At 43.9% G+C, this 22943-nt stretch overlaps 1 protein-coding gene across 2 annotated transcripts in view; it reads left to right on the forward strand.

Annotated features, from left to right (window-relative positions):
* Window positions 1-399: 399 nt before the first annotated feature.
* SLC15A2 (solute carrier family 15 member 2) overlaps window positions 400-22943 on the forward strand; it is a gene marked incomplete at its 5' end in the record, with an annotated part of 53478 nt that continues 30934 nt past the window's right edge. The window contains 6 exons of one of the 2 annotated variants that reach the window (XM_082055491.1): window positions 400-624; window positions 14877-14923; window positions 18440-18527; window positions 19155-19296; window positions 21604-21696; window positions 22613-22712. In XM_082055491.1, the coding sequence (XP_081911617.1) occupies window positions 558-624; window positions 14877-14923; window positions 18440-18527; window positions 19155-19296; window positions 21604-21696; window positions 22613-22712 (537 nt within the window). Of the gene's footprint in view, window positions 625-14791; window positions 14924-18439; window positions 18528-19154; window positions 19297-21603; window positions 21697-22612; window positions 22713-22943 lie in introns of those variants that run through there. The other variant, XM_082055490.1, reaches the window with a different exon arrangement.

Here is a 22943-nt window from a genome sequence, read left to right on the forward strand (position 1 = left end):
AAAGGAGGAAGCTCTCGGGCTTAGATAGACCAGGTCTGGCCAAGCTACCATAACACGATCCCTGTTTTAGCTGTCTATCCTCATTGTAGGACCAGCTGTTTCTACAGGACCCCTGCTCTGGAGTGTGTGCAAGTTGGAAAGAGACCCCACCAATAACTCTGCACTTATAAAAGGACTGAGTGGTACAGAAAATACAGAAGACTCCTCCGAAGTACATGACTGATGAATTAAAGAGTTAATGAATCCTCAAGAAGCTTTAAGTTTGCATACAGAAATTGGAGAGGGGAGGTTCACCAGTACATTTCTCTGGCCAAAACCACAGATGAAGATTAACTGAAAGCCTTCAGGAACAACAAACAGCACAATGTTACTGTGAGGCCAAGAGCTTATTTTGCTATTTGTTCTCTGTACATCACCATAGTATACAAGTGCTGCTGTGGGTACAAGAAGAAATGATCTTATATTCATTCCCTGCATTCACCTCAGACACATCCTGAAGAATAAACAGTTCATATCGTTCTTTTTTTTTTGTCTTTGACCACTTCACTGCTTCCTCCATGGAAATCCCTCCATCTGAGGACACTCCTCCGATGCATTTCTTTGAGACTTGCTGCAAATATTTCCGTAAGTAATGTGCTTTGATTGTATTCCTGTTCTTTCCGCGTTCCCTGGCTGGGAGCGCTTGAGCAGACAGACGTTGTGTGAGGAATGTTTGTGGGAGGGGGCTGTTTGGGGCAATCATCCAAAAAATCCATGAAAGAGCTTCAGAATGAGAGTTGTGCAAATGTGCACCGTGAACCTGTTTCTAAGATGTATGTTCATTCAGGTGAAAAACTCTGAAGTGTACAATATAACTGATGTGTCCTGTTGTGCCTGCTTATATTGCAGATCACTAGTGCTGTCGAAGTACCTGAAATTGTTTGCAGAAGCTGCTTGACAACTAGTTCTGAAAAACAAATAAACCTAAGAAAAAACACTTCTGTTCACAGGGGGATAAAAGCAAAAGGCAGAAAATGAGCAAGCTACTATTGTTTTTTGTGAATTAATCACGCATCTCCAGATCTAACAAAATAACTCCAAGGAGGCTGGAGTCTCTTTTTTGCTGTATTTTCAGCCAATGTTGAAAGCAAAAGTGCCAGAAATCTCTACGCAAAGTCTGTTCTGATGAGATTTCCAGCCAGTTTCATGGGTCAGGTTGGTTTGGATTAACCATGAATAAACCCTTGGGCAGAACCACCAAATCAGGGGTTCATTGATCACAGACACTCCTGTGTGTGGGATCTGACCCACCACTCAATAAAGGCAATGAGAAACCTGCTGGAGCAACTTGCCTGATAGCTGCTGAGCCTCTTTGTGGTTCTCTCCAAGGCAGCTGGAGTCAGCTATTCCCAGACACAGGAAACTGCATGGGTGTGAATTTTGCTTATATTAATCCAGTTTATGGGGGTTTGCATCAGGCCCAGGGACAAGTTCTGTCCACCATATGTTGCTTATTTAAAAAAAAATGGTGAGGCAGATGAGACCTGGTGAGAATCAAGGTTGGCTTTTCCTCCTGTGGCTCTGATGCCCTGTTTCCCAGCAGTAATTAACAAGGACGGATGTCTGCTTCTTCTGGGATTGTTTAACTGTGGGACAGTTTCAGGCTGTTTCTGGAAGCTGTCTCCACAAGTAACATGTTTTTTAAGTCATGCTCCTTTATTGATCCCCTGTCTGAACAATTTCCAGTGGTGCTTGCACTGAGCCCAAAGGTGTCTGCAATCAATCCTGTAACAATATTCGAGGAGAGCACTATTTTAAAAGGCTGCCTCTCCTGAAGCAGCTGTGTGTTTTAAATGTGACGGGCCACACCGGAGCTCCCAAAACAGAGACACTTGAGAAAGCTTGGGAATTTTTAATCCTTGAGTCTGAGCTCAGCCATGCTTTCTGACTTTGATTTAGGAGCCTCTGATTCAAACACAAATTTTTAACCTGGTATCCAAGCCTAGACCCAACTATGTCCTCTCTCCAATCCAGGGGAGGCCAGAAGGCTTTAGAAGAAAAATCAAATTCTATCAGAAGATTTTGCCTCAAAATGAGTTCTCCAACACAGCAACAATGACTGATCTTGTAAGACTGTGCCCTATCTTCTTTTGAAATGTCATCCCCTGTTCCTGGGTTCCTCCTGTGTACCCAAATCCCAACCTCAGTCTAAGCTAAGCGTAAAGTTGCAGCCACTGCTTCAAGACACAGATAAAACTTTTCATACCCCTCTGTATCTTAAGAATATTTCAAAATAGAAAGGTAAAATATCTGTAGAATCAAGCATGGGAAGAACTCAGATTGAGATGAGGAAGAATGTGAGTTAATGAAGTTTGAGTCTTCACCAAGTAATTATGGGATAATTAATTGAATGAGATATGCCTGTGGACCCAGCTGAGCTGTATTTGGGTGGTGATGGTGAGTTTAGAAAGCAACATGTCCCATGAGTCTATTTGGGCAGTGTCACTGTGGGGTTTGTTGAATGCTCTTCAGGGGTGAAGCCTTAGCCTTACGGCAAAGGGACCAGTAGTTTTCCTTCAGGTTTGTGTGTAGCACAGCAGTGCTGTGGGAATGTAATTACAGCATGTATAAGAGTTGCTTGGTCTCTGGCTGTTTCTCGTCATCTTGCAGCTCTCCTGGTTGTATTTGTCATGCTGCCCTCAATGTATGTTGCCCTTGAATACAAATACTGTGAGTTCTGAGTAGACAGGGAATCCTGATATCTTTGCTGTTTGATTGGGTTTTTTTTGCTTATGAGCACAACTGGAGAATGTTTGAAGGGCTGGTTTCTATTATAAAGAGGAAGGGAATATAGATTTCTATGTTTCTTGTATCATAGCTTGGCAATGTATCCTTGCCTTTTAATCCGTCTGAGGAATTAAAGAGTTAATGTATTCCCCAGCATCTTTATTGTTCCTGCAGAATAATCACTGTTTTAAAGATGCTTGCCTTGATATTACAATGTAATACTTTGCCTGACTAAACCCTAAAAAATCTGGTGTCTGGTAGATAAAAATAATTGAGAATGATAGTTTCATTTGAGGCATCAATAACTTCAGCAGAGCTGTTAGGGCAACAGTTCAGCTGCTCAGAAAATGGTGAAGAACGTTTTCTTGTGTTAAGTAGCTCACTTTGCTTGCCCTGTAAACTCCAGCTGAGGCTCCTGGGGGTCAGATTTCTGGAGGAGGTAATCCAGTACTGAATGTTTGGGGCATCAGGGCTGCTAATCCTGCCTGTGAGGCTGCATGGGGGGTAATATGTGTGTTGAGAAGTAAAAGTACTGACTGAATGATAATTTAGGAGCTGTGGGTCTTGTTCTTGTTTCTGTGGCTGGTTTTCTGCACAGCATTAGGACGGTTGCTTTTTATCTTTACCCTTACACCAGCTCATTTGCTGGGCCAGTGTTGCAGTAGGTGGGAAAGGATAAGAGTGGTTGGAGATTCCCATCTGCTTCTTCAAGTAGTCTGGACAGCCCCACAGCTGGCAGCGTTTCCGTCTGGAGTGACTTGAGTCAACCAAGAGCTAAGGCAGCAAGGCTTGATAATCCCTGTCTCTGTGTGGGCTGTCCCTGTGCTCCTGAGTAGCTGCAGCACCAAACTCTGCTTGTGGACCCAGATGCTCTGCTGGAGATGGGACTTGCAGGGAGCATCCTCAAGGCACCAATTTTCCTTCAGAGCGTTTCTTTTAGAAGGTGGATAATCCCTTGTCACTTCTTCCCAGCCTGGTGGCAAAGTTCCTTGGGCTGACAGCCCTCAATTTGGGGCTGATGCAGGAAGACAAGTTGGAGGGAGCCTGTGTTTGAGGGGGTTTGTGTTGATTAGGGTCAGGGGCTCTTACCATAGGGCAGTTAATTGAGGGGGCATCAATAGACAGCAGATCATCTGCCTGTCTCTCTCTCTAATTTTACTTTACTGCCTGTTATTTAATAAAACTACTGAGAGGAAGACTGGTACTAACTTTTATCTTTAATTCTGTGACTGCAGTAAAAACTAGTATTAGAGAAGTCACTGAATACAGGATAGAATTGGTTCTCTAATAATAATCATCATCATCACTTGTTTTCCCTCTTTGAAAATAAATATAGTCCTTAGTAGAAAGATTTACCCATTGCTGTCAGTCAATCAGCCAGGACAATTTTTGTTCCGAGTACTTGATTAGAATAACATTAAGGAAAATTGCTTTCCTGAATCGAGTAAGGATCCATTAACCTGATGAAACAGGGTTTGCTTATCTGAGAGTTTAAGACTCAAAACATAGCCTGGGCTGCATTAGATGAGGCCTCTTTTAGAATGGCATAAAGATAGAAAGTATTGAAAACACCATCTGTCATGTCTAGTCAATCAGATCTAGCATAAGAGAAGAATTCCTCTGACTTCACTGTTGTAAGATTGTCTGTTTGTTAACAATGGGAAGTGTCAGGAATGCTGAAAACTGGTTTTATCTCCTCAAATTATTTCTAGCTGTCTTTATTTCAGAGAGAATGAATATTAATCTGAGTTTATACAGCAAATAAATATTTGTAGATAAGTACAATGCTAAGGCATTCCCTGTTGGGTCTCCTTAGTGATCTATTGTTAGAGGTAAAAAAGAATGAGACATGGAGAAATAACGCCATGTACACTTTGCTTCTGAGAGCGATTATTTCTATAAACAAATATCTTGCAAGTTGCTGAGGTTCCTTGAAGTCAATTGAATATATACCTCCTGAGTGGCCCTCTGTGTCTTAAAGGAGTGGCCTGGCTAGATCTTCTCATGTGGCCTAGGCATAGCTGGAGGTCATGAAAAAGGTGATTGTAGGGTGTTTTGTGGTTTTTTGTTGTTGTTTTATTTTGGGGGGGGGGGGGTTGTTTTGTGTTTTTTTTTTTGTGTGTGTGTCTTTGGCATAGTTGTTTGGTGGTTTTTTTTAAGTTAATAAAGGTTGATACTAATAGACTTCTCTGTCACGAAGTACCAATGTGCTCTCTTATGCAAAATCCCAGGAGGAAGGTAATGGGCTGAGGACAGAAGCAAGTGGCTGATTCAGTTTTCGATCGCAGCCAGAAGATGCGCTCCAGTGCAGCTGCCGAGATGGAAGAGGTTATTTGTGGGAGAAAGGCATGTTGAGTAGAGGGAAGTTAACATGTGCTGTGGGGGCAGCATCTGAGAAGGGCCAAACACCCCTGGTCCCACTGATGTCAGGTGGATCAGAGGCTACTCAGCACCTAGGAGAAATGAACGTCTTTGGGGGCATTACAATAAGGAGGAAGAGGCACAGATTAATTCTTCTTCCTACACGAATCCCTGTCACACTCAGAGGGAGTTTGCCAGGAGTGCTGTCCTTGGCAAAGGAGGGACAGGACAAAATTAATTGTACTACAAAGTGTCGCGATCCCTGGAGACCCAAAGGCTGTAGGTTTAGAGCAACCTTTAAAAAAAAAAAGGCAGGGGGTGCAAGAAAGGTCTCTAGTTTTGTGCCTGTCCCTTCGGGACCTGATGCAGGGAAAACCCACATGACTGCATTGCGCACTGGAGCTGGTGAGAGCTACTCGCACTTACCACGTTAGCGGGTTGATCCCCTTGGTCGCTGCAGGGAAAAGCCGAAAAGAATGGATGGCACTGCGAGCTCATTATGAAAATGCAGGGAACCAGAGTTAATGAATCTTGGATGAGCCCCTGATCTGACTGGCCACTGGTGTGGCCATGGACAGAGCTGGCCTGGGAGGATCTGATTAACATCTTGGTGGAAATGACAGTCCCTAGAATGCAGGAGGTCATATCATATCTACCCGTGCTTGCATCTGGAAGGGTCACTGTCAGAGAGCTGAGATCTCTCTCGATTAAATCTACAGTTTGTTGGATTGTGCTTTTTTTTTTCTTTTTTTTTTTTTTAATTTTCTTTTTCCTTATTTTTTGTGGTTTGTTTGTTTTCTGGTTGTTTTTGTTGTTGTTTTAATCTTTTATCAGAACGGAGGTATTTTAGGGATTTACATGTTCTCTGTCCCTGGCAGTTTGCCCTGATGAAACACTGATTACACAGTTGCAATCTAATTTAAGCTGTAGGCAAAAAATCAGGGGAGTGCTGGGATATGGTGAGAATACCCTTTCTGTGATGGCAAAGATTTGAAATTGTGCAGTGTGTTATGTCTCCTGACACAGAGGAGCTCACAAAGAATAAAACAATCAGGCTGTTCACCGTGCGTGTATGGAAAAAATTGGGAAAGTTGTAATTAATGCCTTCCATGAGATTCTGCTAGTCCTGTAGCTGGATTAATGAATGAAACCATTTTCCCCAGATGTACAGGAGATTAGTGCTGCTTGCTTGTGTTTTTTTTATGGCCAGTAGAGTTAAGGCTGGGGAACCTGAAATATGTGCTCAAGGCACCTGACAAGTAGCACAGCACTGAACGTCGGGATCCTGCAGCACAGCCATCTCCTTCACTACTGAATAGATGCCGCCCCCGGCACTGGGCATCCCTGTGAGCTGGCTGGTTATGGGATTCCTGTGTTCTCATTGTCAGCTGCCCCTTACTGACAGAGAGGCTAGCAGTGAGTAAAAGCAGCTTTTTACTCCAGAGCCGGGTGGGACAGCGTGCAGGACTCATCACCAGAAAGGAGCTGCTGGCCAGCTGAGGGGCCAGTGCAAAAAGGGGAATTCTCAAGGCAGTCTCTGTCCCAGAGGCTGGAAACAGGCATGGAGAGGAGGGCAATGCACCCAAGGGATGGCTTGTACGCTGGATGCAACTGTCTTTCAACGTTCCTCCAGACCCAAGGCTGCTGCAAGCTGCCATGTCTCCAGCAGCTGAGCTATCCCTCAGAGCCTACGACAGAATAAATATCAGTAGCTGTTTTTTCTCTGCTGTGATGATTCTACAGGCAGGGCTCCTTAATGGATAGACTGCTGGGCTGGCGTGTGAGAGGTTTCAGTGGAGTCTGCCTTCGTCGGCATGGTTTTTCCCTCTTTTGCTTGTCTCTGAAATGGAGATACTGATATCTTCCCAGTGAAATGCCCCAAGACCTGCACCTGAAAGGCACTCTGTAAGATCCTGCTTCTGATAACACCAGGGAGAAAATGTTTCTGAGACACCAAACGGTCCTCAAGTGCTTTTCCAAAGCCCTACCACAGCACATCCATCTTTCTTCCAGCTGCAGGGACCTCCCACCTTCTTACTCCATGAAGGGGACAACCCAGCCTCAGCTCCAGGCAAGTGGACCGGGTAAACCTTCAGATTCTTCATTTTCCAGACTTTCTCTGTTAGTCAGAGGTTTTGGACAGAGAGCCTGTGTTATGCCTGACCCAGAGAGCTGTGGTGTTGGGTGTCTGAGGGACTAGCACAACTTTTTTGTTAAGGGCATAAAAAAAGAGGTTCAGAATTGATCTCTTACACCCTTGCAAGTCAAACAGCACTGACTAGTGTGTTAGAAACAGCTCACATTCCCCTGTACCTGCCTTGGCTCTCCTTTTCTTGATTTGTTTTTTTCAGGGTACTCTCTTTGTTGCTGACTTTAGATACGTATCTGAACAGCAAAACTGGCTATTGTTTTAACTAGGGTCTGTCTCTAAGAAGCAGTTGGCATTCCTAAAATGCTTTAGATCACTGTATAAAGGGGAAACAAAAGCCAAGTGGGAAGGGCAGAACATAGAAACATCCCAGGGACTGGATGTGTTCCCATGGGTCCAGACTGCCTGGGGCACCTGGACGTTCATTTCTCTATGTCTTGAGCTTACTGAAACAGGTCAGTTCTGAGTCAGGACATGGTACCTTATCTGACAGCATCAAGAGCTGATTAGAACTGGAGGAGGAAATATCTGGAAAGGAATTCAAGAGGTCACTTAGCCTGTCTCCTTACTGACAGCCTGAAGACTTAAACTATTCCTGATTTTTCTATGCAATATATAGCTTCCTTGGTATTCATTTATGGTTAATCAGTGATCTGTTCCATGAGGCCACAAGTCTTACTCTGGAGCCAATTTCCACTTTTTTTTTTTTTTTTTTGCAGTTGTTTTGTGATCCTCCCATCTTGAGAGCCTGGAAGATAATTTAAATTTGTGCTTGTATTTTATTTGTGCTGAGTTTTCTTCATTTCTTGCCTCAGCTGATAAGCTCTAGCTTCCCCCGTGTTTTTCTTGGACATTTCCTCCAATAAAGAGAAAAATCCTAATTTTTCAATGCTATGACGGTCTCTTAAAAAGTTGTTCAGAAAGAAAAGCCCTTTCCTACTTTTTTTTTTTTTATTTTTTTTCTCCTAATCTTCTAACAGAAATCACAAGCATTACCACGTAAAGCTTTTTATTCTTCCCAACAACTATTCTCCCTCCAGCTTTTCTTCTCTGTTGCATTGTCTGGCCTTCAGTGCTCATGCTTCTTTCCTACTTGTTTTTCACAGTGGTTACCCAGAGTCTCAGACTGCTAGCTTTGCCATACTGTGCTTTGTACTTATCCGTGGTACATCTTCTTATAATATGACTAACATCATACATCCTACATTCGGGATTTAAATCCCTCTTACCATCTATCTTTACTTTAATATATCTTGTATGAATAGCCTGCTCTTTTGTAGTCATAATTAAAGTTTTGCTTCAATCTTCCTTTCACAAACCATTTACAATTTACCATTGTCTTCTCATGAGGTTTTTTTGTGCTGTCTTCCTTTCACTTCAGCCTTTGCATTCCTCATTGCTCTGCCAAATGACTCAACACCTGTAGGAATTTATTCCTCATTTCATTTTGGAATTTGGTCTGTGGTCAGCTTAGGCTGCTTGCTATTATACACACAAGTAGCTATTGCTGCGTGTTTCTCTTCACTGTAAAGTTTGAATGTTTCTTAATCTTTCCCCAGTGCATCTTTCTAGTCCTCCTGCCCAGTTCCTTTGGGTCAATCTTGTTCAACCAATAACAGAGTTCATTAGGAACTACCTATCTGTTTGTAGCCTTGAATATATTTTATGTATTGAGGAGATGATAAGAGAGATGGGGCCATGAAGCAGGTGGGACTGGAATTTCAGTGCAGTGAAGAGGGGAAGGGTGTGGGTGGCTCCAAGGCCATGACGTGTGGTGATGGAAACCCTGCTTTGCTCTACTGCTAAACATACAGAATTTTACTGTGAGCCATTTCTGTAGCTGCAGAAAATATCTGGGGCTTTCGCCTGCAGAGGAGATGTCTTAGAGCCTCTCTGAAAGGAAGTCACAGTAGTTTAGAGGAGGTTACGGTTGAAAAGCAGGAAGAAATAAACAGTAGAAATGTGGTAGCAAAAATGTTGATTCTCCTTCAGGCAGCTCATGGCTTTACAGTGAAATAGGGTCTAGGAGGACAGCATGTCAATGTTACCTCTGCATTCCTGTGTGACAGGTGAAGAACCAGGAACTGAAGCCAGTCTGTCACAAGGTGATGAAACCCTTTGTCCTCGCAACCTGAACTACTAAAAGATGTGTGTATTTAAGGCCAGCTCTGTAGCTGGTGTATGGTATCAAAAGTTTGGATTTATGCTCAGTTGTAGATCCTGTCTAGTCATGGGTCCAGTCCCATTCTCATCCAGAAGTAGTGTTTTTACTGAAAGACTGCGTAGCTGCGGTGCAAAGTGATTGATTGTGAACATCCATGAAAGATGCCACGCAGCCTTAGAGGCTGAGTTCGAGGAGAAAGGCAGATTCCTTGTGACATCTGGGAGCTGAGCAGAGATGACTTCAGTTTGACTTCAAGATCAAAAAATAAATGAAAGTTGAACTATTTTATTGGTGACCAAAGGACCGCTGTTGTGAAGTGAAACATTAACAGCAGGGCGAGAGCGAGCCAGGATTGCTCAACAGGGTTCGTCTTCAGGCGCAGCAGAGCTGAGGTCGCCCCATGCGCAGGAGGCATGGCGGAGGGGGACGACGTACTGCAGGCTGCGAGGGAAGCCCAGGCTGGTGAGAGAACTTTTAAATACTTCTTCTTGCTAATAGTAGAAGAAACTGAGTGCCAAAAAAGGCACCAGGAGGGATGAGAACTTTTTCCTGGTTGTTGCACGTTGACAGCGGCCAGATGACAGGCTCTTAAATACACACTAGGTACTTGATATTGTTAGTGGTATTAATCTAAATACCTTTATAATTTTGAGTCTGTAAGGGCTGGTGAACAGAGCAGAGATGCAGGTCTGAAGACTTCTGGCATATTTTCCTGGTTGTTCAAGTGATTTGATACATCATTTTCTTATTTTGACACTTGAGAGAAGTCTGCAGACAATGGAAACCAGTCTTGATCTGCCTAAATCAGTTAAGCCTTGCTCTTTCCTGTAATAAAAGAATTGGAGAAAATAAGCCAGAAGACACCTGGAGAGGTTATGTTGTCCATCCAGGGCCAGGTCATTAAGCCCAAAGTGTTGCTGGCACACGTTAATCTAGCTGCTTATAACCTTATCTTGGAAAGAGAGAAAGAGGAGAGAAACACATATCATCAAAGGGCTAAACGTTTGACCAGTGTATATGAATTCAAAATATGACTCATTAGTAAGACACCAGTGTGGCTGAGCTGAAAATAAGGAAGGGATTGTACCACAAGAAGAATGCAGATAAAAATGAAGAGATCAGTAGAGTATAAACAGATTAATGTACACAGTACTGCAGCAGGAAGCAGTGAGAATCTGAGGACTGTAAATGCAAAGGGAAAATGCAGATTGTCTTCCTGTGGATTTGGGAACCAGAAAAAATTAAATGCTGGACTGAAAGTAAGAGAAAAATGTATTCATGGGAACTTCTGGCTCTGGAAGACATCTGGTAGCTGAATATTATGTTTAAGCATGAATTATCCCACAAATTCCCCACTTGCATGAAGCATAACTCAGAAAAGAAGAAATTTTACAGAAAGGAGTCCTTGCTTTCACGCTTACCAGTTGAAGTTGTTTCAAATGTGATTTTCTTAGAAATTTGGGAGGGTACCTCATCCATCTGCCTGCTCTGGGAAAGGACCGCTACTTAGCCTGTCTCTATATGTTCTGGTATAACGGACATTAGGGACTGTCAGAACCCTTCAGCCCCAGCTGTGGCACCTCTGTTCCAGGGCTCTGTCATCCTTGCTGAAAGGGATTTTATCCAAAAGCAGCCCCCAAAATTCTTTATTGAAAATGAAGTCACTTATTTTGCTCATCCTCAATGAAAATGGAGAACAGTTGGTCTCTGTGGCTTCTTTTCCCGTCAATGGGTAGGCGTAGCATTTGGTAGTCTTCTTCCCGGAATTTCATCTTTTTCATTCCAGCCGCAGAGTGATTTCTCCCATTTAGCAACATCATTTTGAGTTCGTACCCTGTTCTCCCCCAGGCTTGCTTCCTCCTGGTTTTGAACACAAATATGATCAGTATGCTGGCTGGGCTGATGTTCTCTTTGCTCATGGAAAAGCTGAGGACCTGTGTGCTTCATGCCCTCCTAATCTGGTGGAAGACCATTGGTAGCTGAGAGGGATTTCCCAGGTGCCCACTATATGGGTATTTCAGTTGGACCCTCTTTTCCTTGTGAGACATCAGAGACATTAGAGTTAGGATATCACATCCACAGCTGCTCTAGCTGTTACACCACTTATGCTATCACCAAAGAATAAAACTCTGGTTTGAAAACATTTTTTTCCAATCCAAAATGTCTGTTTTGTAATCCTTATTCTCCTTTTCATGATTAGAAGGGATTATCTGATCAAATATCTCTCTGGCTATGGAGGAACGTGCCTGAGTTGTCCTAACCTGCCTTTTAAAGGCAGTGGTGATACTTGTCCTGCTTCTGTCCTTCACAAGGGAAGTGGTTCAAAAACTACATTCACCACTTGAAGGTGAACTTCATCAGGCACTAATGATTTGAGCACATTTGAGGTACCCAAATATTCTTTAAGCGGTTTTTGTCTCATTTCACCAGTATTCATAGTGGTTTATTTTAATGGTGTTATGTATCTTGTTGCAATTTAGTTTTTTTTAGTGGAGACAAACAAAAAGGACACAACTTTTCTGGCCTCTCTGGATGAGCTTTTGTTTGCTCGTTTTCTAGTTTAAATAACAGACTTTCATTTTCCTTCCTCTTTCTCCAATATTGACAGCATTTCTAACACCTTTTCTTATTGCCTTTTGTGTCCCCCTGCTAGCTGTAATTCATTTTGTGCCTTAGCTTTGCAGCTTCTATCGCTCTACGCTTGATCTGTTTGTTTTTACTTGTCTTCAGAAATGCCACCTTATTTCCATTTGTGGTAATTTCCTGATTTTCAGCACAACCGCACAGGTCTCCTCCTATCAAGTCTTATTCTGAATTCATTTATATCTGAGGTGCTTTCAGATTTATTCTCTCCAACTCATTCTTGCTGTTTGCCATGAGTTACTATTTATTACCAGATATTTGAATTCCTTTTCTCCCTTTGTGTTTCAAAAAACCTTCTGGCACTTAATGGGATAAACATCTCTGCAGTGTATTTGACAAGTAGCATGTTAATCCCACTGACTGATATGGTTTTTCACGCTAGTATTAAAAAAAAAAATCAAAATCATTTATCTTGTGACACATGCAGCTGTATACACACAGGAAATATAGCTGTAGGATGCTGAAAATATTGAGGCATCACACTGCAGCAATGTGGGAGCCCTGCACAGGGGATGGTAAAACCTTTTCTGTCTTCCTTTGGTATTACTCTTTTAATGACTTTGCTCCTTTCACTCCACTTGCCTGTGCATGGCAGAATACAGCAGGTTTCTACTGGTAGTTTTCTGGAATACTTGGGGTGGTGAGAGAGATCCCCAGAGGGCTCAGAAATATTCCTGCTGCCTGTAGTGCAGGGTCAGACTTGTAGGACATGAGTACATGCAGACCTGGTGTGCAGGAGACAGGAACAATGTACACAAGCCTTGTCCCTTGCCCTGCTCCCAGTGTTGGTTACACTTTTGGGTCACTCTTGCCCATGAAATGGGTTTGACAAACCCCAGTTCCCTGGAGACTGTTGATGGCACGTGAGAAGTGACCCAGGTGAAAAACAAGGTCATGTTGGTGTGCAAAACGTGGGGAGGGCTGAAGATGAGGAGCTGGTCTAATGAAGATGAGGAGTAACCAATGACAGAACCTGAGGGAATGGCAGGAAGGTGTGCCAAGGGAGGTTTAGGTTGGACATGAGGAAAAGGTTCTTCACCCAGAGGGTGCTGGAGCGCTGGAACAGGGAGGTGTCACGGCCCCAAGCCTGACAGTGTTCAAGAAGAGACTGGACAACACCCTCAGACACATGGTGTGAACTGTGGGGTTGTCACATGCAGGGACAGGAGTTGGACTCAATGATCCTTGTGGGTCCCGTCCAGCTCAGGACATTCTATGATTCTATGGTCTGTGACACCGCAGGGGAGGTACCAGACTGTTGCTTTGCCACTGCTGTAGAAGAAGACAGGAATGCAAAATGGGTAGGCCTTCCTGGCCTCATCTGATGTTTGGGCTTCATGTTTAGCTGCTCAGTTAGCAGGAGTGAAACAGGATCCCGGGAGATCTTCAGGGGAAGCCATGCCAAAGCACATGAGGGAATGTGGAGAGTAACTGTGCTTCATCTGTGCACTGTCACATCTGAATCCCTTATCTAGGTGTTCTCCATGTCTTGCTAGCAGTAACTGAAGCCATATTAAGGGCCAAAAGTAATTTTAGGACTGTATACATGTAGGAAGTTACAGTATTAGTAGTTACTAAAATTATGTCAGCCCTTTAAAGGCAACCACGAGGCTGATGTGGCGCCCAGTGAAAATGAGTTTGATACCCGTGGTTTATGGGGACTCCTTGTATCAACTGCGGATTGTGGGTGTAGTTTGTATTTTTGCTGATAAGTGAAAGGAGAAATATTTGGGAAAATTTTTTGAACTGTTTGTCTTTTAAAGAAGTTAAACGTAAGGGGAAGAAAAAAATCCCCTGCACTGCTCTGGGAATACTGCAGAGCCACAGCCATTGAGGATGGCTTATGGGAAGGTTGTGAATTTTGCTCTGTAACTGCAGCTGGCACTGGAGGAATACTGATGAAGAACTTCTCTATGGGAAGGGTATGGAAGGAGGGACAACAGGGGACCTGCAGGGAGCTGAGCTCACGTAGCTGTGAGGGGAACCCGGGGCTCCCAGCAGAGCGTAGGATGCATTTGCCACATAAGGAGCCCTGAGGTGGCATTTTGGATAACAGGAAGTAGAGACGGGGCTTGGGGCCACTCCTGGGTGCTGGCTGTACCCTCCAGATTAAACTCTCCCTTAGGAAAAGGCAAGGTCATTCCAGGGAGCTGATGTGGGAATGAACCTGGGGTCACTTCACTCCTGGGGTAGCAAAGAAATGATTAAACACAGTGCTGATTCATGACATCCAATGTCCAGGGTCTGGGTGTGATGAGCGTTTTACTTGTTATGGCTTGGGATGAATGTGTGTCTTTGGAGTGGAAGGAGATCCCTGCAGAATAAACCTGTCATTACCACAGCAGGAGGGAGATGCGTGCTCTGCTCCTAAATCCGCAGGCTCTAGGGGTATCTGAGACCTGGGATTTTTATTCAGCTCACATGTGTTCAGCATACAGGGCTGTGCTGGGCTGGTGCACGTAGGATAGCTGGGGACATGCCAAGCAAAGAGGAGGTTTGTGCCACGACGTGCTGACAGCCCAACCTGTGAATGATTTAGGCTGTGTTCCCTGACTGCTTGAACTCTGGAGTTGTTTTTCCTGGTAGCATCTCCCTCCCCTTTCTGCCCTGGCTGCACAAATGTGCTCAATTAGGGTTAACTCAAACTGAATCAAACTTCATGCCTGAGTTTGGAAATCTTCCCAGTCAACTCACCACAGCCACATAGCATGGTGGGAGACAAGGCGAGAGGGGAGATGAACGCTTTTCAGAGAAACGAATCGAAGGAAACTTTGTTCACTTTTATTTCTGCAGGAGATGATTCCCCAAAAGGAGATTTTCCTGTTCAGAAAAAATCCCCGGTGAGTGTTACGGCTGCTCTCCTTTTCTTTCTTTTCTGCTTAGCTTACTCTGAACATTTCAAGATCTCTCTGTTCTTTCCTCTGTTGTGCTCTGGCTAGAGACAAACACCCTTTCTTGCAGAGGGTTGAAATAAGCATTAACAACTCAAGGCAAAAAATCCCTTCACTAACCTGATTATGTTAAGAAAGTGCAGCTTGAAGGGAAAAAAATTAACTCTGAATGTTTGGGAAAATGGGTAAGGTTTTGATTACTGCCTTTTTCCTGAACACTACTTTCCTTGTGGGAAAGAACTTGCCTCTTTGAAGTGGAGGGGGCTGTTGTGCATGGGAGGGAGGGAGCTGACCTGTGCATTTGCTTAGTTTGATGAGACCCACCAGGAAAGTGTCCCCAGCTGCTGCGGAGCAGAAGAAAGGACAGGGACTGAGGACAGGCCGCTGATGTGTGTCACAGAGACCGGCTGTAGTGCCAGAGCCCCAGGTTTACATCTTTAGCTCTGGTTTAAAGCCAGACTCAGGTGAATGCTTTGCTGCCTTGCAGCTTTGATGTTTGTGTGGGTTTTCAGGCTAATTCTGGTTGAGTGCTTGACCTCTAAACCTGTACACTGTAGTGACTTGAGGGAGAACAGGGCTTTTATAGCACCTGCTTTGATTTGCAGGACAGTATGGTAATACTTGCTCTTAAAGCTCAGTCATGTCATTAGCAAGCCAATTAATTCACTCAGTTTTAAGTACTGTGCAGACATTAACTATTGGACATCTGGGTCTCCTGGGAAATATTAGTATTTGTCAGCAAGGAGAGGTAAAAAAATGCCTCCTGTAGCTGGCACTTTAAATGACCTGTCTTTTTTCAAAGACAGAGTCTATAAACTTCCACAGTGTCCTTAAGAGCTCCATAATCCCACAGATCCCAGGCTTACAGCGGTAGCTAAGCACAACAGACTATCTGTGCGCTCATGAATCCAGGCTTAGCCTCTTTCCTTTTGCTGGGGCTCTATGCTGAGCAAGGTCCACCCCTGTGAAAGCGAGCAAACTGCATCTGGCTGTCCGCATGGATGAAAGCTGCCTGCTTTTGGATGTCCAGGCAGGCCCCAGGCAGGTCAGTGATATCGCAGAGAGAATGCATGAGGGCTTCTGCGTGTGCTGGTGCCATCTCATGATGTACAAGCCAGATGGAAGCACCCCTGCTTGCAAGTGGCTGCTCTATGTTTGTAAGCACTTACTCAGGGTGCTGGCTCAGGCACTTGGGGAGGTTTAGCTGGGAAGCCACCACCTCCCCCTCTCCTTTCCCTGCTTGTCTGCAGGAGGTGCCCATCCCGGAGCAGTAGTGGATGAAATGGGTCACTGCCAGATTTTCTTTCCCTGCAGGTTGCAGTGTAGCATGTGACGCTTTAAACTGCTGCAGTTAAATCCAGCAGGGCTTGCGCATCGGGTGCGGAGGGGTGAGTTCAGGTAGCAGGGCTCCCGACACCTGGCCGCCTGGCTTTGAGCAGTCGCACTCTGCATCTCCATCAAATGTTATTAAATCTCATGAGTGCTGATAGCGAGGTCTGTGAAAGAGAGGAAAAAGAATATCCCTGTTATACAATTTTACTTCCCAATTCAGAAAATGCCTCCAAGAACCCACAGGAAATATAACTTGCATCTTATGTTTTTTTAAAAAGTTGTTGGAGAAAGATATGTGTGCATATATCTCTGTGTTTGAGCATTTACAGCTTACCCTGTTTCCCTCAAAATAACACCTACCCCAAAAATAAGCCCTAGCATGATTTTTCAGGATTTTTGAGGATGGTCCAAAATATAAGCCCTAGTGCAAAAACAAACCATAGTTATAGTTCATTAAAAAAGTCAATTTAAATAGTGTCCAGGCAGCTATACACGTAAAAAAGTAATAAGTTTCAGAGCAAAAATTAATATGACTGTGTCTTATTTTCAGGGAAACAGGGTATATATGCCACCATTTTTAGGCTAGTCTAAAAGCAAGAGTCCACATTGTGGTTTCTGAGGGAGCCCACTCTGTCTGACAATGATTGTTTCAGAGTAAATAATAATGAAATGGATAATTATATATCTACTCTGGCAAAGCAAAGAGGCCAAGGGTTTCTTAATAAAAAGCCATCCCATAAATCGTGACAGAAAAATATATATTAAAAAGGACAAAAACATTTTTTCTTTGGAGATGCTGGTTTAAATAATGGAAAGCATTTGTGTGGTGTGTTTTTGTTTCTTTGTTTTTTTTTCCTCTCTGGACAGCGACTCTCTTTTGTTGCTTTTGTATAATGTTGAGCAAGACAGCATCATTCAGCTAGACTCCTCCAAACTTGATGCCATTGCTTTGGGAATCCAAATAAGCTCAGTTCTTTTGGTGGTGAAATAAACCTGAGTAAACACATCTATTTTGGTATCTGTATTTGCATTTGGGACTCTGGGAAGAAATACAGGAATTCATTATTTCCGACATGAAGCACAGAAATGCATGCAAAGAGTCCATCTAACTTCACTGGCCTGTACCATGGCTGTTTAGAACCACAAATATAAATGCAGCTGTTAATATCAAACTCCCCCTTTATCCCTCACCAAGTGAATGGCCAGCACAGCCCTTTCCTACTAATTGGCAGAGGTCAGGCAGTGCTGTGAAAATCTGCTTTCCGTGTTGTGAGGCAGTAGAGCCAAGCAGCTGGAAGCTGCTTAGCTTGGACCGCAGTAGGGTAGCAAGAAGGACGGAGGCCCGTGCAAGGTCATGCCAAGACTCATCAGTTTAAGAGCCTTGTATTTCACTTGGAAACTGCTGATTTTAGCTGGAGTAAAGTCAAGATTCAGTGAAAGAGTGGCCACACTCAGACAGGTTTGACAGTCCCCTCGCTGTTTCATTTAATAAATTTTTGATTTGATTAATAAATTGAATTATCCATAACTGTGCTAGTGTTCTTGGAATATGAAATGGATGCCATGCCTGGTGGAGGGCTGGACACAGGGTTGATGCTCTTCAGTGAAAGCGGTGGCACAATTCGGTGTGAGTGTGGTGCAAAGATTGAGGGCGGTTGTCATGCAGGAGGAAGCAGCTCCCTGGGGTCTACCAGATGCTGAGGCAGACTCTGGTACTAGGAGGTGGAGCAGTTTTGGGGCAGAGTAGCAGCTTTATGTGAAGTGTGGGACAAATGGCATTCAAAGGTGTTTTTTCATCTTGGCAAGTTTTTGCATTGCAGCAGAGAGGTGGTGGGAGCCTTCCACTAGAATTCCTGGAGGTGCGAGTGTGGTGGGCTGCTGACAGCCCACTAGTCCCCATGGTGGTCCTTACTGGTCCCATATCAGCTGGGCTGATTCACTTGGGAGCCTTAACCAAAGCAAGTTATGTGTGGGGTCCCATCCCTCCTTTGAGTCCAACCCACAGCCCAGTCAAGCAGCAGTGGGCATCTGCTTTTTGAAGTGGACTCCTCTCTACTGCCCAGGTACTACGGGGATATGTTGCTGGTGTGAAGGCTTCCAAAAAGCTGATACATTCTTTTTTGTCTCCTGCAGAAACTCTGTGGTTCCAACTATCCTCTAAGCATTGCCTTCATTGTGGTGAATGAGTTCTGTGAGCGCTTCTCCTACTATGGCATGAGAGGTATGTGGCCTGTGTCTGGGCAGTGACTTTCCCATCCTTGTTTTTTTTCTACACACACTGGCCTGGTGTCCCAATACTGTGCTGTATGTGGTCTTGGCTGTTTTTCAAAGTAAATTAGTATTTTGGGATGCAGGCATGAGTAGTGTGTTCTAGCACTGATGCTACAGCTGCTCTGAGCAGAAGCTGGGACTAGAGATCTCCAAATGTACCTTCCTGTCTAAATTTTTATATGATTCTTTGTCTCAAAACTGGCTTTCCATTGTGTGACATCTTTCATAGCTGTATGCAATCAGTGTGTATGGAAACTGAATTGTACAGGCACCTAATTTAAAAATAGAAAATGTGCATAAACAGAACTACAGGTTACGGTAAGATAAGCTAGAAAAGATATTTTCCAGCTAAACATAAATTTTTATGAGCAAAGAATGTCTGATACTCATATATCTCATTTTAACTTTTTGTCTATAAGGGATTATGAGGAAGAGGTCTGAAAGCACAGATCTTTCCATGACAGCGCTCATAGCTGCTAGACAAATCAGTGGTTTTTTCACCGCTGTGATGTGGTTTCCTGCTTACCTGCAGAGATACACATTAATCATCTTATGTGATTTGTTTGTTTCCTTTTAGCTGTCCTGACATTGTATTTCTTAAGCTTCTTCCACTGGGATGAGAATCTCTCCACCGCTGTGTACCATGCCTTTTCTGCACTATGTTATTTCACACCTGTCATTGGAGCCATCATGGCAGACTCATGGCTGGGGAAATACAAGTAAGTGAAGACAACTCTCTAATTCAGACAGCGTACATCTGCACCATGCAGCCTGTGCAAGGGCAGTGCTGTGTGTGCTCCCAGTTTTGAGCTAGCTTGGAGTGCAGCAGAGACACACTTGTGACGGTCAGCTCCTCTCTGTTAACAGATGAACAGCTGATCTGTTTGCTCATGTTGTTCTGTGCTCCTCTTCACCCAAGGGCCAATAGGCAACAAAGTTGGAACAAATTAAATGTCACAAGCACACTTTTCCTCCACTGTCCTTCCCTACGTACCTTGAGGAAGCTGAGGTGTAGGGCGACTGACCCTCAATTTGCCAAGACCTGCTTCTGAGAAGGATTCAAAGAGGGTGAGGAAGCAGTGTCATCCTCTACATTTCACAGTTTCAGATGAAATGTCACTAACTACGTTATAGTTATTTATGCTTTCACAGCATAAGGAATGTGTGAGCACACCAGAGAAACCTGGATTCACTCAAATCATCTCCCTCAGTACACAACCAGGTAAACATTCCCTGACAAAGTTGGACACTCTTCCCTTCTACTGATAAGTTGTGGGGCCATCATGTGCCCCAGTATGGTGGTGAGCAGCTGGATAAGACTTTCTTTGCTTGGCACTGTTTGTTTCTTGTCTGAGGAGTCTTGGCTCTCAGAGTGATGAAATGCAGCTGAACTCTTCTCTCTAGAACTAAGCACATCTGGCAGAAGAATCTCAATGACAAAAAAGCAGTTGCCATATGCCTTCCTAGCAGAAAGTTCTTAAGGAGATATCAATGTTATTTTTTCCTTGTGCTCAATTGTAGTCATTCTTTCGTCCCCTTGAATGACAAAAATAACAGTGGCAATTTATTAACTTTGTTATTTAAGGTCACCTAGCAATGTTCATTGGTATTAGAGGATATTTGTCTTGCTGCATGATGTGAGAAGGTAAACTCTTAGGCAGACTTCTGTGCATTAGGTAGGAGACTTTCCCTGGAGTAAGGGAGAGGGTTCAGCGTAGGGCAACGAAGATGATTAAGGGAGTGGAGCACCTCCCTTATGAAGAAATGCTGAGGGAGCTGGGTCTCTTTAGTTTGGAGAAGAGGAGACTGAGGGGTGACCTTATTAATGTTTATAAATATATAAAGGGTGAGTGCTATAAGGATGGAGCCAGGCTCTTCTTGGTGGCAAACAATGATAGGACAAGGGGTAATGGGATCAAGCTGGAACACAAGAGGTTCCACTTAAATTTGAGAAAAAACTTCTTCTCGGTAAGGGTGACAGACACTGGAACAGGCTGCCCAGGGGGGTTGTGGAGTCTCCTTCTCTGGAGACATTCAAAACCCACCTGGACATGTTCCTGTGCGACCTCACCTAGGCGTTCCTGCTCCAGCAGGGGGATTGGACTAGATGATCTTTTGAGGTCCCTTCCAATCCCAAATATACTGTGATACTGTGAACCCCCATAACTTAATGGGAGGTAGCTCTTGAAGTAGTAGCTGGACCTTGACCAATACTGCGGACAGAATAACAGATTAGAGGGGCTTTTAGGAATCATCTGATGTGGTTCTCAATTAGCTTTTGAAACCAGGGTTTGGATGTGTAGAGGATCGTTTCCATACTGAAAGCTCATAGGACTTCTTTCAGTGCCTCTGTCCTAAGAAGTCCTTCCATTCCCTCTGTGTGTGTCTAGTCTGCATGTAAATACATGGACATATCTTAATCCTGAAGATGTTGAAGGAATAGAATACACACAAGAGTCTGATCCTCTTAATCAGGTTTCTTTTTCCCCCTCACCAAGATATTGGAGGTAGATAGATGCGCTCAGTCCTTCAGAGGTACTTGGGATCTAAAACAGACTTGTAATGGGGAAACCACACTCCTGGTTCAGATGTGTTAGTCACGTGCATTGAATATGGGCAACAGTCCCTATAGATGTGTTCTCGTCAAGGGACTCACTTAAGTGCATGATAGAAAATGCCAGTTATTAGTAACCTGGGAACTGAGCTGGACCTGAAGATTACTCTTCTATTTGCAGCCTTTCACATGTGACAACACCGGAACATTTTCAGTTTATTCTGCTCAGCAATCTCTACAAAGAATGCAGGGGCTATGCCTCCTAAGTCTGAACCCCGTTTGCCCACCTTTTCCTTCCAATGCACTCTGACACAAAAGAGTTATATCTGCCTGCTATACCAGTGGTTTGAACAAAACAGTTTCTTGTGTGTCTGCCAAGTAGAGCTGCCATAACAGGAAGCACAGGCACACTCAGTGTTCAGATCATACATCACTCAGCACCTTCAGTCACTGCTGTTTGCTTTCCTTACAGGACAATCATCTACCTCTCCATTGTGTATGTGGTTGGCCATCTCATAAAGTCAGTTGGTGCAATTCCATCCCTAGGCAACCAAGTCGTTCATGTGTAAGTAGCTGTTGAAACCACATTGCTGTAGTAGGTTGCAATGGCAGCTGGTTTACCCAGGACTGTCATTTTTTCACCTCCATCAAATCAGTAGTTTGGGGGCTATGCATGGGTTGCTTTTATCAGGGAAGGCTTTGGGATATCTGAGTAAGAACAGAAGGGTGGGTCTAGAGTGTGAATGTACCAGAAGGAGTTGGAAACCATCACAGAGACTCTAAGCCCTTTTAGATAGGGACCTCTGATCACCCTTCCCTGCTATATCATGCTGCAGGAGTTTGGTCTCCTCCATCCAGCTGCCCACACCTGGCTCATTCCTCCCTCATTTCCTCATCAGCTTGGCTGCCCAGCCCAGCAAGGTTCCCTTGTGTGTGTGGAAACACAAACCCAAAGATACATTTTTCTGATGTGACAGTTTCCTTATGTCCCAGACCTGGCCAGTCCTGACATACTGTTCCCTACAGATGTAATCTATCAGGCCAACAATAGTATTTTGAGGAGCATGAGGAGGTAGAAAGCACCCAGGAGTATGCCTAATTCAGTTATTCAGTTTGTCTGAACTTACTCCAAAAGGCTACAGGAAAACACCTTTTTTTTTTTTGTTTGTTTGTTTCTCTCAATTGATCTCTGCAATCTTGTTCACATATGAGTGAAAAGAAATCCCACAGATCTTTGATCTCTAGTGTGTCCATTGGGCCTCAGAACAGTAAGAAACTGACAAAACCAGTTTGGTTAATTGGCTGGTACTGAGTGCAGAAATGAGGATAATGAATTTGTTTTTCCCACTTACCTGGCTCATTGTCACTACCTGTGTGCAAAACACAATGATACCAGAGGAATCATGGTTGGGTGATGCTAAAATGCTCTTATAAGCACTGTAAAGGTTCTACAATGGTGATACTTTTGTTTTTGCATGAAGGATCCTGTCTATGGTTGGCCTGTTCTTGATTGCCCTTGGAACAGGAGGCATCAAGCCCTGTGTCTCTGCATTTGGTGGGGACCAGTTTGAAGAGGAACATGTAAGATTTCTTTTCTTTCATAAAATCTGTAGTGTCTGCTTGCTTTATGAGGTTGTTTATATGATCAAATCCTGTTGTACTGGAAGAAGGGCCAGTTTGCTAAGAAAAGATGTAGTAATATGTGAGGTAGGGTGGTTTGCATAAGATTTGAGAGAATTTGGATGCTTCAGGAAAGGAAAACGACCACAGAACAGGACTTGTACTGGGGAGGATAGGTCATAATTGCATCAA

Source organism: Streptopelia decaocto (genome assembly GCF_964273445.1).
Source record: "Streptopelia decaocto genome assembly, chromosome: 6".
Lineage (NCBI taxonomy): Eukaryota > Metazoa > Chordata > Aves > Columbiformes > Columbidae > Streptopelia > Streptopelia decaocto.